The 17,612-nt window shown below is 37.9% G+C and overlaps 2 protein-coding genes across 2 annotated transcripts; one reads left to right on the forward strand and one right to left on the reverse strand.

Moving 5' to 3' along the window:
* Positions 1 to 424: 424 nt before the first annotated feature.
* Positions 425 to 2,860, forward strand: LOC103453279 (uncharacterized). Its single transcript, XM_008392821.4, has 5 exons — positions 425 to 1,064; positions 1,175 to 1,486; positions 1,581 to 1,974; positions 2,079 to 2,192; positions 2,305 to 2,860. The coding sequence occupies exons 1-5, from the start codon at positions 696 to 698 to the stop codon at positions 2,418 to 2,420; spliced, it is 1,305 nt and encodes a 434-aa protein (XP_008391043.1). The 5' UTR covers positions 425 to 695; the 3' UTR covers positions 2,421 to 2,860.
* A 5,950-nt stretch (positions 2,861 to 8,810) lies between these two features.
* LOC103453277 (glycine-rich protein A3-like) lies at positions 8,811 to 10,771 on the reverse strand. The gene is made up of 2 exons (XM_008392820.4): positions 10,287 to 10,771; positions 8,811 to 9,296 (listed from the first exon to the last, which is right to left on the reverse strand). The coding sequence occupies exons 1-2, from the start codon at positions 10,534 to 10,536 to the stop codon at positions 9,031 to 9,033; spliced, it is 516 nt and encodes a 171-aa protein (XP_008391042.1). The 5' UTR covers positions 10,537 to 10,771; the 3' UTR covers positions 8,811 to 9,030.
* Positions 10,772 to 17,612: the final 6,841 nt, after the last annotated feature.

Genomic DNA, 17,612 nt, shown 5'->3' on the forward strand with positions numbered 1-17,612 from the left:
TTCAACAAGTCTCTTACAATTTATTAAAAAAATAAAATGCAAAATAAAAGTTATTTATTTTTTGTCTAAGTAAGTCGCAACCTAGGTGGTTGTTTGGGCGGGTCCGGGCAGGCTAGACGGGTGCCTAGGCGGGCACCTCAACAGATTTAGGTGCTCTTTCTTAATTTTCAAGCACCTAGGCATTAATCGGGACGATGATCAACCTCCTAACGTCTAGACAGAAGCTATGCGAGGATTTTTAGAACAAATGTTTGAATAGAAGGAAAAATGTCTCCAGGCCAGTTCACAAGTTGTTTGCAGAATCCCAGCCTGCCCCACTCTCCTCCCTCTCTCAATGTTCATAGTTTCAAATTATATTCTTTTTTTATTTTTTGAAATTCTATTTTTTAGTAAATAATTTTTTGAATTGTCTCAAATAGACCCTGAAACCTTAATAAAGGCAGCTTGTCTTCCACATCGTCCTCAAGTGCCAATCCCGTTCCCTCTAGTTTCTCTCTCTACACCTTTTGTTTCTGGTGGGTCCCGGTCCCTCCCAGCCTGCAAAGCAAACCCCAAAAGACTTGGCCTCTCATTATTAAATCTTCCCCAACCAGCAACACTCCCTCACTCTCATCTCAACCCATCTCCTCTTTCTCTACCTCTTTCTCTCTCTACCCTCGTCCATTTATACGCACCGTTTTGGCTCTCCAGTCCCTATGAATCACTCCCAGGACGATCCCGAGTTCCATCTCCCCTCCCACTTCCTCACGGACGACGTCGTGCTCCACTGCAACATGGGCGACAGCAACAAAGACCACAGCTTCCGCCGGAACTGCGTCGAATCCCGCGTCAGCTTCCCCACCGAGTTCCCCTACGAGTTCGACTCGTCCGACTCCTACTCGGCCCTGAACTCCCCTGTCGAGTCCGTGGTGAGCTCCACCGAGACCGAGGGAGGCAGCAGCAGCAGCGACGAGGAGGACTTCCTCGCCGGGCTTACCCGCCGCCTCGCACAGTCCTCGCTGCAGCCTGCTCACCAGACCCAGAAACTATCCGTCCCCGCCGCCTTCCCCAAAGAGAACCCCGAGGTAAAGATTTCAGCTTCACAAAATCAGATTTTTACAGTTTAACTGTTCCTCTTCCTGTTTAAAATTTTGGGTTTCTGAAATACTGACCGAGTTTTACTGTGTTGACTCAGTGGGTCATGTCCGGGTCTCCCCAGTCGACTCTGAGCGGAATCGGGAGCTGGTCCAGCAACGGAAGCCCGACGGGCCCGTCTTCCCAGGTGCCTTCGCCACCGACGACGCCGTTTGGAGCTCAGAACGACATCTGGGAGCTGATATACGCGGCAGCCGGGCAGGTTGCGCGGTTAAAAATGACCAACAGCCTCGGCGGAGCAACCGAGTTCGGCGGCAACCACGGCCGCGGTGGACTTCTGGGCCCACCTCGGATCCCCAGTCCTCCCCGACACTCAGGCCCCGGGCTCTGCTCGAACCAAAGCTTCACTCAGGTGAAAGTCCTAAAACCCATTTCATTTCGAGCAAACCTGCTTTTTGATGTGCTAGTGTTGTGATCTGACGAAGGGTGTTTTCGGTGTTTTGCAGTTTCACCATGTGAGGCAGGACAAGCAAGTAAATCATCTTCCATGGTCAGCTCAGCCACATCAACCAGCTCAGCTCCACCCCCAGCACAACCACCAGCAGCAGATCCAAAACAGAGGAAGAAACATTGTTGGGTACGAGAGATGCGAGCATGGTGTTAATTTTCCCCAATCGACATGGCCGCCGCTTCAAGTCCAACACAACCACCACCACCACCACCACCATCACCAACACCCCCACCACCAACAAAGTCAGCAACCTCAGCGCCACACTAACGCCGCCGTGCGTCCCGTTTTGCCCAACGGTTCTAATATCAAGAGGGAATGTGCTGGCACCGGCGTTTTCTTGCCTCGCAGATACACCAACCCTTCCCCTCCTGAACCTCGCAAGAAAGCAGGTGCATTTGTATTTTCGAATTTCGACCACTTGGGCCCGTTTTCTGAATCTCAACACTTGTGTCATTTTATTTAACATGTTCTGTTTGATTTTGTTACCATTTAGGTTGTTCAACTGTTCTAATGCCGGCCAAGGTTGTTCAGGCTCTGAACCTGAGCTTCGAAGACATGAACCGCCACGCTCCGCCGCGTTTCACCACCGGTTTGGCTCCAGACCATGGTAATTAAAGTTCATAGTTCAAACTTTCTACTTGTGGAAACCTTGTGTTTCAGATCTGTTACTCTGTTTATGTTGGTTCCTAATAATTTCTTTCTGCAATTGGATTCTGCAGAGGCACTGGCGGCAAGAAGAAACGCGCTGTTGACTCAGCAAAGGCTTGGACTAAGGACAGCGGCAGAGGGGCCAGTAAATCACGAAGTGCGCCTCCCTCAGGAGTGGACCTACTGATTTAGTTTCACATCCAAAGGGCAAAACAGGCAAAAAAGCAAGAAGATTATATACAAATTAGGGTTTTCTGATTAGGGTTTTATGAAGAAGAAGATATTATGTGTTTTTTTTATATTTAATTAAGGAGATTCAAGAATGTGAGATTAGATTTTGGAGCAATAAGAAAGATATCCAGGTTTTTTTTTGGGAAGGCAGCTGCTGCTGCTGCTGCTGCTGCTGCTTCTTTGGGGAGTTAGCTTTTAGGTCAAGGAAGAAGATAAATTACTAGGAAGAATGTGTTCTTTTGTGTTGTAATAATTTTGGGTTAATTAATTTGTTCCAAATCCAAGGTTTAAATCTGGATTAGGGTAATTTAATCTCTGGCTTGTAATATCATCTCTCCTCTTGGGATGTAAGATTCTAAGAAGTAATAAGAAGGAAAGCTCTTAGTTTGCCGTCGACTTCTGTTTATTCTTTTGGATTCCGTGGTGGTTTGTTTAATTGTGATTAAGGGATTTGTTTAGTGGCTCTATTAGGTTAAATCAGTCAGTCAAAGCTAAAAGACTTGGTTCTTAACCACTTAGACAAATTACGGGATTTACAGTTGTTTTCTTAAAAGCAACACTAAGCAGAACATGATTGGGCCCCGCGTAAAGCTGTACTGTGGTTGGTTACAGTTGTAGCTAATTAAATTAATATTTCTTTACAACCCTAGTGCAGTAGAAGTACAGTTTGCGACAGGAAGAGATTTTTCACCCTATTGTTTAGACCTGACGGACACGATTAGTTAATTCAACACGAAACAAGTTTCAACTTAATTCTTGACAATTCAGGTCGTTGTTCGGTCCTTCGTTATTGATTTCGTTATCGAGTTGGGTGGTTCACTTGTAACGAGCCTTATAAGACATATTTTTCAAATCATTATGCATGATAATTTCTTAGATAACCTATTAATCAAACATGATAACACGACCTGTTAACAAATCTATTGGATCAACTGATAAAAACCTATCAAGATAACGAATTTGATGTGACACGACTCTTTAAGATAATGGATATGATACAAAAAAGGACATGAATACGGCAAACACGACCGATTTACTAGCTTACTTTTTTTGTACAAAGCTTTATTTATAACTTTATTAGATTCAAACTATTTTTAAGTGATGGTGATGTTGACCGTTGTATATCAACGTTAAGTAAATTTAATTTTTGAAATCTGATTAGTTAAACACATGATATGTGCCTGCCATTCTGCCATAAATATTCCAAGTCAAATATCCACGGAGTTGTGTTTTTTGCTTCATCGTGAAGGTTTGAATTTTTTGCGTACGTTCTTATCCTCAGTTTTGATTTTCTTGGACCCACACTATTTCTCTGCTTTTCTCACTCTCCTCCTCCTTCCTCTTTAACATTTTCCACTCCATGTTTGTTGGTAAATTAACACAAAACTTACATGTAGTTGGAAATTTATGCGGTATTTCAAGTCGATAACGTATTATTTTGTGCTTTAATTAGTTTACATATTATTATACGATTTGTTCAGAAATCATTTTGGTGTTCGGGTTGCATGCATATTCTTTTGTTATGACGATTTAAATGGAGTAGATATTATTTTTTTGGTTATATTTATGTTATTAGACTGTAAATTAGTGTCATACTAAGGGTGGGTATGGGTCGGGCCCAAATTTACAGGAACTGGACCGTACCTGTTGTAAATAGTAACGAGGTGTGTTGAGCCGGGTAATGGAATTTCTAAGTTAGGAATCGGACGGTACCAGGCTCATTTAAAATGGGCTGTTACGGGCCGGGTCCACGTGTCCCCGTCTCTCTTGTTCATCTTTCCCAATCCCAAATCAAGGTCTCTGTCTCTCGACTCTAATCGATGATGGCATGATGACACGATGGCACGAGATTGTCAAACACCATTAGATGCTTTAAAGTATAAACTCCACAACAGATTCAGAAAAAAACCCCCATCTCGAGGTGGTGTTTGACAATCTCGAGGGCATGGTCTTCGTCCCCTTTGCTTGGGACTGTAGAGTTTACAATCTCGATTTCAATTTGGAAGAAGATGAGATGGTGATGAATTTCGATTTTGATTGAAGAGTTGGAGGGAGAAGAGAACGAGTTCTAGGTAGTGCCGTCGACGAGGAGATAACGCATGAACCAGAGATCTCGATGTGGGTGATAGGGTGGTGGTCGTCGCTACGGCGGTGATGGGATGATGATGGATCAGTGGTCTGGGACCCTGGGTTTTCGATGATATCATCGAGGGAGATAGAGATGAGTAGGAAAGATGAGATGAGTGTCGGTATTGTGGGCCTCGAGAGGGAGGGAGACTAGGAGGAGGACAATTAAGAGGATAGGTCATCGTGGTGGTCGCCAGATTCACGACGGCGGTGATGTTTTGGGTGGTGGAGAAGATGATTGACGAAGACGGAAAGTGTGGGTGGAAGGGAGGAGATGCAAGAGAGAGTCAGGTTTGATTGAGACCTGGGGTAAAACCAACGATTAAGATTGGATGATATTGTACTCGTCAATCTCGTCCATCCATTACAATTACAAACGGGCCGATCCAAGTACCCTTTTTTCTATACATCTGGAAGTGGCCTGCCCCACCCCGCCCCATTTCTTTTATTAAAAAATTGGAACCAACTCGTACCCGCCTCGAACCTTGGTTACTCGCCTCTACCCGCGGTTCCTATACCCATTTGCCCACCCCTATGTCATACACTGTCATATTCAACAAACAATAAAAAATGATTAATGATTAAAATTCTTAAACTAACATCATAAATATCTTATACTGCTACAGAGGAGAAGAATTTGTCCAGTCAGAAGGAAGGACCTGACTTCTTTGCCCTCCTAGTTCCCATACACTCTCATCCTCTCATATTTTGTGCGGTCACAGTTAAGCCACGTCAACATTATATATATATATATATATATTTTTTTTTTATAGAGATAATAAGACAAAAAGTAACAATGATATAAAATGTTGACGTTGCTTAACCGTAACCGTACAAATAGGAGATGATGAGAATGCATGAGAATTGAGAAGGCAGAGAAGCCGGGTCCCAGAAGGAATGAGGATATGTCAATGATCGTATAACGATATATAGATCACAACCAAACATAATGAGTTGTACGACAATATAATATTTTGCACTAGTATATATTATAAACATTATGGTTATATTTTCACTTGTTCATAATAATCACCCTCGTGTTTGCACAGTTTGAGTTAGACAAAGCCTGCCCCTCAAATAATAAACAAACTATTGTCATGCCCATACCTTGTTTTACAAGATCCAATGCACCTCCTTTTCCTTTTTAACGTAATTTTTTGTTGATTAAAACAGTGAAAGGGATTACTTATTCTTTCTTTAGCTTTGACCTAACGTATCATTAAACGAAAACAAAAGGCTATAATTTAGGTAACCAACTCTTTTACATGTCCCAGGTCGACAAAACGACGATCTTTATTTCACATCAGATTCATTTGTATTATAGTCTTATCCGATTTTTATGAGCATCTTACTGAGTGTTAAAGACTCTCTAATCAGATAACTCCGCGGAATATCTTATCAAGAGTGAGACGTTATGTATTTGTATAATTGACCTTGGTGTTCCTACACAATCGAAAGAAATTGTGAAACTTGCAAAATTTTCAGAATGTAACTGAAATTTTTTTCATAATGTAACTGAAACACCGACACATATTTACCCTATTGACAAATTATTCATGCATAAATAAAGCTAAACATAAGTAGTAAGATGTCATAAATCAGAGAGTACTTCTTAGAAGGTCATAAATCAGAGGGTACTTCGTAGAGGGAAGACCTTGGTGTGCTCTCAAAGAAAGCCTTGATTTGCTCTCAAAGAAAAAAAGAAAAGAAATTAATTTCCTGTTTTTGTCCAGCAACCAACCAACCCGATCGAGCAACATGTGATCTGGGCCATATCCAGCCGTCAATCACGTTGTGATGGGTCCAACTTTGGGCCTGATCAGCGCCTGGATTTGCTTATACTTTAATATCCGTTGATGGCACTTTTGATTAACGACATCCAATGACATTCATTCGGTTGCTTCAAACACACACACACCCTTGCTTTATGACAATCTTTAGAACTTTTTAATACATACGCTCTCTAATTCAATGATCTTTAGTGACAATCTCAAATCAGACTAAAAATCATGAAACAATGTTTATATTGATATTGAATAATGATTCGAGTGATGAGCAACCGATAAGGATGGCAGTTGTGAGAGGTAGATGCACACTGAGACTTAGGTGATCTTAGAATTACTGGAGTTCAGAAAATATATATGCGGGTATTTTGAGGACACTCCGAATATTTTGTGTGGGTTCTTTTATACTTATCAAGTGTTTGATGTAATATCTGCTAAGCCTATCTCGACAAGTTGCATGGACAACACTTGACATTCTCTCGATGTCACTCATCAAGTGTTCGACGAAATGTCTTAGTGAATAAACTAAAATTATTTTTGTGCGCTTCGCGCTCTATTTCTATTTTAAATACTTGAACCTTTAACACTAGGACAATTCAAGATTCAAATCCTGAATTCACCACTGGCAGTTGCTTTGATTTGCAATAATATATAGACATAGGGATGGAGATAATGGAAGTTGATGCTTATACTTGATATTCATTCACGTTGAGGCCGTCTTATTATGTTCTTCACCATTATAAGTGGCGTGCTACTTGCTAATCATGTTTCTGGTTATTTGCTTTATATTTTATTATGCAAAGGAAAAGGGGAAAAAGTTGGCTTCAAATAAAATTTTCAAATTCAAGCTCAAATGCTAAGGGGTGCCTTAATAATCATTTTAGTTTTTATTTTATATTTAAATAAATTATATTTTACCACCTCAACTTTGGGTTACATTATAAACTCTCTTTTGAGCATTGTAATGTTGTACATCAACATACGAATTCGTTTAAATGATAAACCTCCATTCATCAATCCTTCAAGTTTAACCTAGTATGCCTCTTTTGCATAGTTGACCTCTCGCCTCACCTGAACAAACATGCAAACGCTATGCTTCCCCTCACCAAAAATCAAGCATCCATCCGTAATCCCACACCCCGAAATCAAAATAAAATCAAATCCAAATTCACTGGAAAGAGCCGCCACGAAACCACTTCAAGTTGTTGAAATTAAATATAATCATATCTTGTTCATCAAATTAGAGGAGTAAGAGTAATGATAGATAGAATAAATTTTCAACCAAATTTGCAAATGATATGATATATCACCAATAAGAAATAAATACGTTAATCAATACTTAAGTAATAATTCAATCATTAATAACCATGTTATATGGTTTACAAAATTTAATCTCTCTAGCATTACCCGATGAGTAAATATCTAGTTGATAGTAGGAATCCAGATCAAACCAACATTCAAATTTTTATATTAAAAAAAAAATGGAGGTAGGATTTTTTTTCTTCTATAAATTGGGGATTAGGGTTGTTCGAGAGGGTTGTGTCGACCAACTCATGGTCATAAGGGGTCTAGGAGATGTCGACTAGCTCGAGGATTTTAAGGGGAAGAGATATGGTCTGGATCTCTCCCATCAAAAGCCTAGGATCAAGTGATCTGGGTCATTGGTCCGAATCTCTCCCATCAAAAGTTCAGGATCAAGTGATCCTGATCGTTGAAATTTGATCAAAATGCTACAAACAGGAGCCCCTATAAAAGTTATAATAATTGTAGTCGTTAGATTAAATTTCAACGGTCCGGATCACTTGATCCTGGGCCTTTGATGGGAGAGATCCGGACCGGATCTCTTCCCGATTTTGAGGACGGAAAGGGTCTAGGAGACGTTGGAAACGACGCGTTGCATGGCATCCAGGACTTTGAGGTCGGAGGACTGGGGCATCTGGTTGAGGATGGGCTTTTGGTCGGATGGATGGGCGTCAATACCGACTTTGCAGAGGTCGGGACAAGTGCTTTGTAAACTAGCTTGTAACCTAGTAGCACCAAAGCAGGTCTGTTGTATTTTCCTGGGATGCTTTTCGGTGTGTATAGGCCCAATGGTCTAGGATTTTTGGGTTCGTTATGTTGGTTGTAGGGCCTCCCAAAGAAACAGCAATGTCGACATAAAAAGAAAAGAAATAGCAGTGGTTTCTTGGACCCGGTACGTTCAATTCATAAGCGCAAATAACCATTATATGATAAAACTTTTTAGAATTTTGGATAATTATTTTTGCAACGATGAATCTTTGAATGAGGACCTAAAATATATAAATGCTTCTGTAGAAAGCACCAAAAACTGCTTTTGGTTATCCGAAAACGCTTCTAACCATATCAGAAGCAATTCCAAACATGCATGCCTTCATTTCAAGTCAACCCTAATATGATAGAAACGAACACCAGAATTAAACACATTTCTACAAGCAGAAATATTACCAATAAGGGTCAAATGGCCAAGGAGGCAACACATATGGAATCAAAGTCACAAGAAAAAACAGATGGTTCTAATTCTGCAGAATTAAACACATAACAGACTTCCATCGAACTACATCGCGTAATTGACAGCTTATTTACTTAGTCTATAGGATCAGCATTTCTGTTGAGTTTTTTGCAGTATGTTAGGGATCACTTCCATTTCTTGAACTTGCCTCCACCGTGCTTGCCGAACTTGCCTTTCTTATGCTTCCCGAATTTCCCCTGCTTGCCATGCTTCCCATGCTTCCCGCCATGTGATGCAAAGCCGTGACCAACATTGTGAGCACCGTAACCGCCAGGGAGAATACCGTGAGAACCTTGGCCATGGTGACCACCTTGAGTGAGATGGTGAGCACCGACAGCAGCTGCAGCAGCGACCGCACCACCAGCCAGCAACGCCCCTGCACCATGGTGTCCTGAAGAGATAGAATAGCACAAGTCAGAATCAAACTTACAGATTAAGATATTTAAAGAAGCTTTATTATCCATTTTAAACACTATCAGAAGCACTAATTGAACTACAAAACTTTGAGAGTAGAGGGAAAAGCACAACCTAAGCAAACTTTAAATCCGAGCCCTAATCAGTTGATAATCACAAGGCCTAAGTAATCATGAGAGGAGACAAGGCACAAGACTATGAGCATTTCATATGATCAGATGGACATTTACGCACTAAGATCATTCCGACCTTGGAAGTTCCAGGAACTTAAGACTCGATTGTAAAAAATGCACTATAAGAGCGCTGCCAATGAACTATTTAAGCACTACAAAGCTACTAATGCATTCAAAGATGCTAAACAAATGACTTTCAAATGACACATTTCAAGGTGTCATTTAAAGGTCTCTCCAATGTATTGCATATTTTTGTAGGGCATTCAACAAATTTAGCCTGAATTCCATAGAAATTTGAAGTCCTTCGTCCAAACGCACCATAAAGAAGAAAAATTCTTTGAAAATAAATATCTATGATCATATGCAGCAATATAATCAAAACAAAAATAAGGTCTAGGTTTCCACCCATGCGTCACAGGTTCAAAACTCTCCAGCTCGTAAGTCAATGCCAGAGTTTCGAACTCTTCCCATCTCCTCAATAATAACAATGAAAACAAAAATGGGGTAATTTGAACCTTTATTTATTTATTTATTTTTTTGCAGATCATAACATATTAAATTACAAATTAACAGAACGTGCATAATCATATTTTTAAGGTAACAAAATCAACAAAATATGTATTCAGCGAGGAAAGTAAATCAGACCCAAAATTGGGGTAATTAAATTCCGCCAGAAATTCACCGATTAATCCATCAATGCACATAAAAATGCATCCCCAACAACAACAAACCCTACATAAATTGGTCAACGCCAACCAATACAAATAGAGATCGGACACGAAATTGATAATTACCAGATGAGCCGTGATGGCCAGGCTGAGGATACCCAGCCGGTGGGTACCCCTGTTGAGGCGGGTAACCTTGGGGAGGATACCCTTGAGGAGGATAGCCACCCTGCTGGGGCGGGTACCCTTGCGGAGGATAGCCGCCCTGCTGCGGCGGGTACCCGTGCTGAGGCGGGTACGAACCTCCTCCGTGTGCAAGGTGGCTAAAAAGCCCCTTGTCTGCTTCGTCGTCGTGATGCTTGTCTTTCCCACCACCCATTTTTTATGTTCAGTTGAAACCCAAAAGATCAGAGAGGATATGAAGATGAAGAAATAAAAGATCTGAGATATGGAGGAGATGGATTGGGTTCTCCAGTTTTATACAGATTACGTTTTTGCTACATTAATGGGACGCGGTCTGTGCGCGCCTTCCTAGTGCCTAATAAGAATCAACTTCCCGATCGAACGCGGCAAAAAGCTACTCCACATGTCCAGGAAATTTTATTTAATTCCATCTAACCTCTTTTTACACCTAATTTAAATTTTAAATGTTAATTAACTATTTTACCATATTACATAATTACTATTAAGTACAAAATGAAATTAATAATAAAAATCAAATTTATCAATAGACCCACATACTATAATTAAATCCTAGCATCACCATTTGTTTATCTTACGTTCATTCCGACTAAAACCCTTATAGCTCTGATAGAGAAAAACAAGTTTTTCTATTGATGGATGATGATTTTGAAGTTTTTAATCCTTCAACTAAGGTATGACTCAATTTATAGATATTTTGTTTGTTTGCTACTTCTTTGGATTAAATTTCATACTTTTTATATTATATTGTATTTGTTTTTATCTGCCGTATGTATGCGCTCCAAAACACTAGTGCAAGGACTTTTGATTAGTACTGCAAAGACACAAAACTTGATTCTTGGTGCAAATAAAGATTGCTCAACGTTAACCACGAATTAGCGGGTGGCATGTCTTTCACCTTTTGTTATTCGAAATAGCTCTAATTTGTTTATTTGTTTATTAACATAGCATCTAAACACCCAGCCCTATGTCACTTCAAAGTTTCTTAAAAAGTACATGAAAATGCTTGATTTAAAAAGGACTGAACTGGAGCTTGCATAATATTCTCTTGGCAAATTCAAGTCTATGGAATGATCTATTGGATTCCAAGTCCATGGATGAGTTGTGGTAGCAGAAAGAAAAAAAGCAGCCATAGAAGTGTTAGTCCTATACGACATATGCAATTATAGACAGGCAAAGGAAGTCTCTTTGAAAAAAAAAAAAACATTCAGTTAGAGATATTATTTTATAAAGGGAATGAGTGTAAAAATAATTTTACATTTTGAATTGGGTTTGAATGGTTTGTTTAGTTAATAAATTTGGGTTTAAAGAGATATTAATTCTTTAATAATGGGTGAATAGAGTAAGTTGAGTGTGGAAAGAGGTTAGATGAGTTCAAATAAAATTTCCCTTTCTTTTAATTCCATCTTGCCAGCATTCTTGTTAATTTTATTATTATTAATTTCTTTCAATTTCATCGATTCGACTGTAAAAAATTAAAGAAAAAAGTGTGTGAAACAAAAATGAGTGTATAGATATTACTATTTTTTATTTGTATCCGGACACTCAATAATATTGTCCAAACACCTAGTTACAAAAATCATACTGAATTTGATTTTCACTAATTTTTTCTTTAAGTACCATACCATCAGTCATATGTATTATTTTGTATATTAAAAAATTACTTATTGATTTGCAAATAAATAACCCTTTGCAAGTGGCCTTTTACCGTAGTGGTGGAAAAGTGTTTAGTATTTGTATGATAGCGTCGGTTCAAACTTGTCGATAGTTAATCTAACATCTAATATAACAAAATCTATCGTTTAACCAAAAAAAAAAAAAAAAAAACTTCAAAGTTTAACTTGAATCTAACATTTTATTATTATATAATAAAATTGAAAAAAAAAATCATTTTTTAGGGTGTTATTATTAACACTGAAAATATCTCATGGTACTCAAAATTATTATATTTAGAACGAAAAAAAAATTACTCTTATAAAGAGTGCACAATGAGATTTTAAAGTGCTAACAAAAATAATTTTTTAAATATAGAACATTATTACATAATATTACATAATACTGCATCTTTCGCTCCCCCTAACGCCCTCTCTAGTAACGGAATGCAATAAAGATGTATTTATATTATTTTTCTTCTATTGTGGCTTATTTTAATCTGACAGGGGAGAGAGGGTCGACGACACAAAGAGAGAATAGAGAGAGATGTGTTTGTAAGGTTGTGTAGAGGATGCGTTATTCTCCCTACGCAATACCTTTATTTATAGTAATAAGGGAGGGAAGAATCATTCTCCTCCAAGGAATACAAGTCCTAATAGGTAAGAATAACTAGTATCAAACCTAACCTAGGATTTACACAGTGGGAAAAATGCTTATAATCATAGGGAAAAAGAGTACATTAAGATCAAGTAAGTATACTTCATGATACTCCTCATGAGTTTGACAGAATTTCAAAGAGAACTAACAATGTTAAAACTTAGAAAGTTTACACATACCAATTCCTTGAACAACCTTCTGAAACGTTGCATTTGGTAGTGATTTGGTGAAGAGGTCAACCATATTGTCTTGTGAACGCATTTGCGTGAATTCAATCTTCTGATGCTCTTGCTGTTTATGTGAGAAGGAGAACTTCGGAATGTGCTTGGTGTTGTCTTATTTGATATAACCCTTCTTAAGCTGTTCAATGCATACTACGTTGTCTTCATAGATCGTTGTCGGGAAGTCAACGATGAGGTAAAGATCCCAGACGCTTTGAATATGGCCCACAACTGCTCTCAGCTAAAAGCATTCCCAAGTTGCTTCGTGTAAGGCGAGAATTTCAGCATGGTTAGACGAAGTGACAACTAAGGTCTATTTAGTTGACCTCAAAGAGCCTCCAATTATAAAGACATAACCCGTTTGAGAGCACGCCTTGTGCAGATCAGATAAGTATCAAGCATCGGCATAACCAAAAAGGCAAGAATCAACTCAAGACATAGGGGTGCAGCATCAATCAAGGATCCGTAGGGATAAAATAAGCCCAAGTCGATGGTACCCTCAAGGTAACAGAAGATGTTTTTAACACCAGTCCAGTGTCTGCGTGTCGGTGCATTACTGTATCTTTCCAAAAGATTTACAATGAAAGAGATATCAGGTCTAGTGCATTGAGCTAAGTACAATAAAACGCCTATCGCACTTAGATAAGAAACTTCAGGCTCTAAAATCTCTTCATCATCCTTATTCGGACAGAAGGGATCTCGTTTTACATCTAGCGATCGAACGACCATAAGAGTACTCGAAGGATTCACTTTATCCTCGTTAAAGCGGCGCAACACCTTTTGGGTGTAGTTTGATTGATGTACTAGGATTCCATCTGAACGGTGCTCTATCTCGAGATCAAGACAATATTGAGTCGAGTGATTGTAATTTTTTTTTACATTTTTTACACTTCTGCAATAATTATTATTAATTTTTCCCTCAAATAAAAAACATTATTCATGAGGGTTTGGAGGATTTTAAAAATCTAAACAATAATGTAAGTGTAACCATTATTTACTCGTGGATGAATAATGATGAATCACAGGTGTTTATATATTATTTCACATTTTTCATACTTGTATGTATGTCTTCTTAGTTCTTGCTATACAAATACTATACTAGTTTATTTTAATTTTGGACAACAACATGTTAAGTAAAATTTATCCTAGTAATGATAATAAGGAACTCTCATAATAAAAATAAATAATGACTAAAACGTTTTTTTTAACTTATATAGAATAATAATACAAAACTATATATTTAATATAGAATATATTGTATATATTAATATGACTATTGTATTTTATAATAAATCTTTTGGTAATTAAACTTTAAAATTATCAAAATAATTTTGTTCTTAACGGGTTGAAACGGGTTACCCACGTGCTTGATAAGCTCATATTTATATATATTTTACATCAAATTCACTTGTCTTTTCTTAGTTAGTTCATTATATTTTGAGCTAATTACTTTGTTTTTGTGTTTTCTAGGATTTGTCAAGCAAAGAAAAGAAAAATAACACAAGTGGGATTTTAAGTAACAAATTCGTCAAAACTGGCTGTGCAGGTCAGCTGACTTTGGAAGAAAGTTGTGAACAGCTCAAAATGAATTAGAGAATGACCTTATATGCTTGGAAAGCTACGGATGTCTATTTTCTGGAGCATTTCGCGGATTGTTAATATCATTTTTGTAGAAGAAGTTATGGCCGTTTTAACACTGAAAGGTTCACAAGAGACTGAGCAGTTTGTAACTGCAATGAAAGCAATAAACCTAATAAATCTAGCAGCCAAAACTGATGCAGCCAAGAACAAGCCAACTGACACCTATTCAAATATCAGAGGAAATGGAAATAAAGATGAGGATTAAGTGGGAGTAATTAGCATAAAGGCTACCCAAAGAGTTACAATTATTTTACCATTTCCTCTCACTTATTGCCATCACTAAATGGCTGTTAGTGGGTGAGTTAAGGAGAAAAAAATGGGGCAGCAAGTTAAAAAGGGGAAAGGCTGTAGGTTGTAGCGTTGGAAAAAGAAGAGAAAGGAAAAATAAAAAAATAGAAAAGAAAGAGGACTAGGCAGCTTTGGGGAAAGGAAGGAAAGGAAGAAGGAAATTGTAAGATCCCGTATTTAATGTGTATACATATGTACATATACGTATGTATTTATATGTATGTATTTATATGTACATGTACGTATGCATTTATATGTATGTATATATAATTAGTTTGTTTTGACTGACCCACCTGGCCACTTAGAAGCCAACACAAATATTTTGAATGAGATTGCCATCTCTTTTTGCGGTCTATGACTTAAGACCACGTGTACTCACCTGAATTAGTTGCTATCTTCTTTCTCCTCAGTGCCTACAACTAGCTTAACAGCTGTGGTTAGCCGCCAACTTCAACCAATAAGGGGCTTTGTAGTTTCCGTTTAGTAGCCTATAAATAGGAGATCAACTCCATTGTTTTCGAACACAAGCTAGCATGCAATGCATGCTTTGCAGCTCATGTGGTTGTGTTTGTATATATATATGTTGAGAGAGAGAGAGAGAGGAGATAAGAGAAGACAAATAGGAGGAAGGGATTAAGAAATCAAATAGAATCAGAGAGAAGGGTGCTGAATTATTCGTATTTATCTTCCTGCTTGGGATGTCAGCCTGCAACAGGGTAATGATTCGCAGCTCTCTTTGTTCTTTGCTTAGCTATTTTATGTAGTAAATCGTTGTCTTTCATGGTTGCTTTTAGGCAGAAACTGCAAAACAAGTTTTATATGCAAGGGTTTTATATAATGCTGCCTATTTGATGCAAAACTATTCTATATAACGTATACCTATTTTTACAACTACAGCCTTTTGGTTTCAAGTATGGTATGATCAGTTTGTTCACTATATAGTACTGGATAATGCAAAGCCTGTTTTGATTGAAAGTGTTGGTCTATTTGTAATACCCTTATAAAACGACTTTTACAATTCCAACTCGGTTGGAGTATTATTTTGTAAAATAGTTCATACTGATACATATCAGGAAAATATATATGTATATATGTATAATATGACAAAGCTTTTATGCAATTATATAAGCCAAAGTGTTTTGAGGAACTTGTATTATACAGTGAGCTATATATATATATTGCTTATTTCCTAAATCCTTTTACATTCAAACGTCTCCTATTGTAGTTGCGTTATTTCATATCGACCAAAATGACTTTTGAATCAAGTGGTGTTAGATTAGTAATACCAAGTAGTCTAACTAGGGTTACATTTGTTATGCATTTTAGTGATTTGCTTGTACTTGTGAAATAGGAATTGATCACAATAGTGGTGCACTCTTGTAATAGAGAGTTGGTGCAATGCTTTGGAGTCCAGGTAGGGGAAATATGGTAGACCTTTACAGATATTGATTCTATTAAATTTCGTGAAGTACTATATTTGTGTTGGTTGATTAATGTGGTTGGACATTGTTTGGATTATTGCTTCAGTTGGTTGTTTACTTGTTAGTACTACTGGAATGTTATTCGTTGAGATATATATTGTGACATGGAGATATATTGTGACATGTGAAAGATGTAATAACGTTGCTTGTGCATCACTCATGTGTCAGAAGTGGTTGGAACTTTGTAGGTGAGAAGGAATTGGAAATGAGGGTAGTTGGAAATGATCTTTTGTGTAGTTGAGCCAAACTCTTAGCAGGTACCAGGTCTCAGGTGAGCCCACAGTGCACAGATTCTTTAAGGGTAATTCGGGACTGGCGACGAAGAGTTTAGGCAAGATGACTAACAAAAGGGGAAATTGGGATGATTGAGTTACATGGGGTTAATTTGTATAATAAAACATTCGAACCACCACTGCAGAGGTAAAATGCACGGTATGGGACGTGCAGGTCCGCGTGTTTTATTATATGAATTAACGGGTAGAGATGAAGAGTATTGTATCGCACTCATGCATTGTTGATGATAATGATTTGGTACTTGATTACATGATTTTATGACACTTAATTTAATATTGTCAATTTATTGTAATAAGGTTATGTCCCTACTGAGCTATTAAAGCTCACCCCTCTATTGTTATGCAGGTTGACGAACTAAACAATCTAAGAGGGTAGACGGGATGAGATCGGATTAAGTGTGAGGATAGAATTTTGTATTTATTTATTTTAGCCTTGTAAAGAATTATTGAGTTATTTTAAATAAGAAGAGTTTATTTTCCAACCCGTGTCAATTTCCTTTTCTTTATTTTTAGTTTTTAGTTCACGTTTCAGATTCGGGTTCAAGTTTTTACTACCAACCCCGGGTTCGGGGCGTGACAGAAATCTTGGCATTCTCTTCTCTCGGTTTTATCTTCTCAAACTCATGTCTTTCTTTTGGTTTTATTTGATAATAATGTGTAACTAAATTTTTAGTAGTTAGGGGCTGTTTTGAAGCTCCGAATATGATTGCAAGTTTGTTATGACATTTTGTTTGAATTACTTTTATGAATTGATGAAAATTGATTCACTACTAGTCTCATTGATGAATTCTTTATGTGTTTTCTACGGATGCATACTTAGTAAGCATATCTAGGATTCTAATGCTATGAATATGTGTGTGCCTGCCCTTGTCGAATGATGACCTACATATGTTCTAGAGTAGTACTTGTTAATTGCGATTAACATGTGAACTAATTTGTAGGATAAGTAAGACAACGTCAGTACTTACGATGCCTTGTGATGACTCAAACTCTTTTTGTTCTTAATGATTTCTATTTGTT

This window comes from Malus domestica, chromosome 07 (assembly GCF_042453785.1).
Source record: "Malus domestica chromosome 07, GDT2T_hap1".
Classification (NCBI taxonomy): domain Eukaryota; kingdom Viridiplantae; phylum Streptophyta; class Magnoliopsida; order Rosales; family Rosaceae; genus Malus; species Malus domestica.

What these genes read in the sequence shown, in the direction of transcription:
- LOC103453279 (XM_008392821.4), top strand. Translation starts at nt 696, where the DNA reads ATGAATCACTCCCAGGACGATCCCGAGTTCCATCTCCCCTCCCACTTC. An exon ending in TCCCCAAAGAGAACCCCGAG is followed by an intron (nt 1,065 to 1,174) that starts GTAAAGATTTCA and finishes GTGTTGACTCAG; the next exon opens with TGGGTCATGTCCGGGTCTCC. An exon ending in TGAACCTCGCAAGAAAGCAG is followed by an intron (nt 1,975 to 2,078) that starts GTGCATTTGTAT and finishes GTTACCATTTAG; the next exon opens with GTTGTTCAACTGTTCTAATG.
- LOC103453277 (XM_008392820.4), bottom strand. Translation starts at nt 10,536, where the DNA reads ATGGGTGGTGGGAAAGACAAGCATCACGACGACGAAGCAGACAAGGGG. An exon ending in TGGCCATCACGGCTCATCTG is followed by an intron (nt 9,297 to 10,286) that starts GTAATTATCAAT and finishes CTATCTCTTCAG; the next exon opens with GACACCATGGTGCAGGGGCG.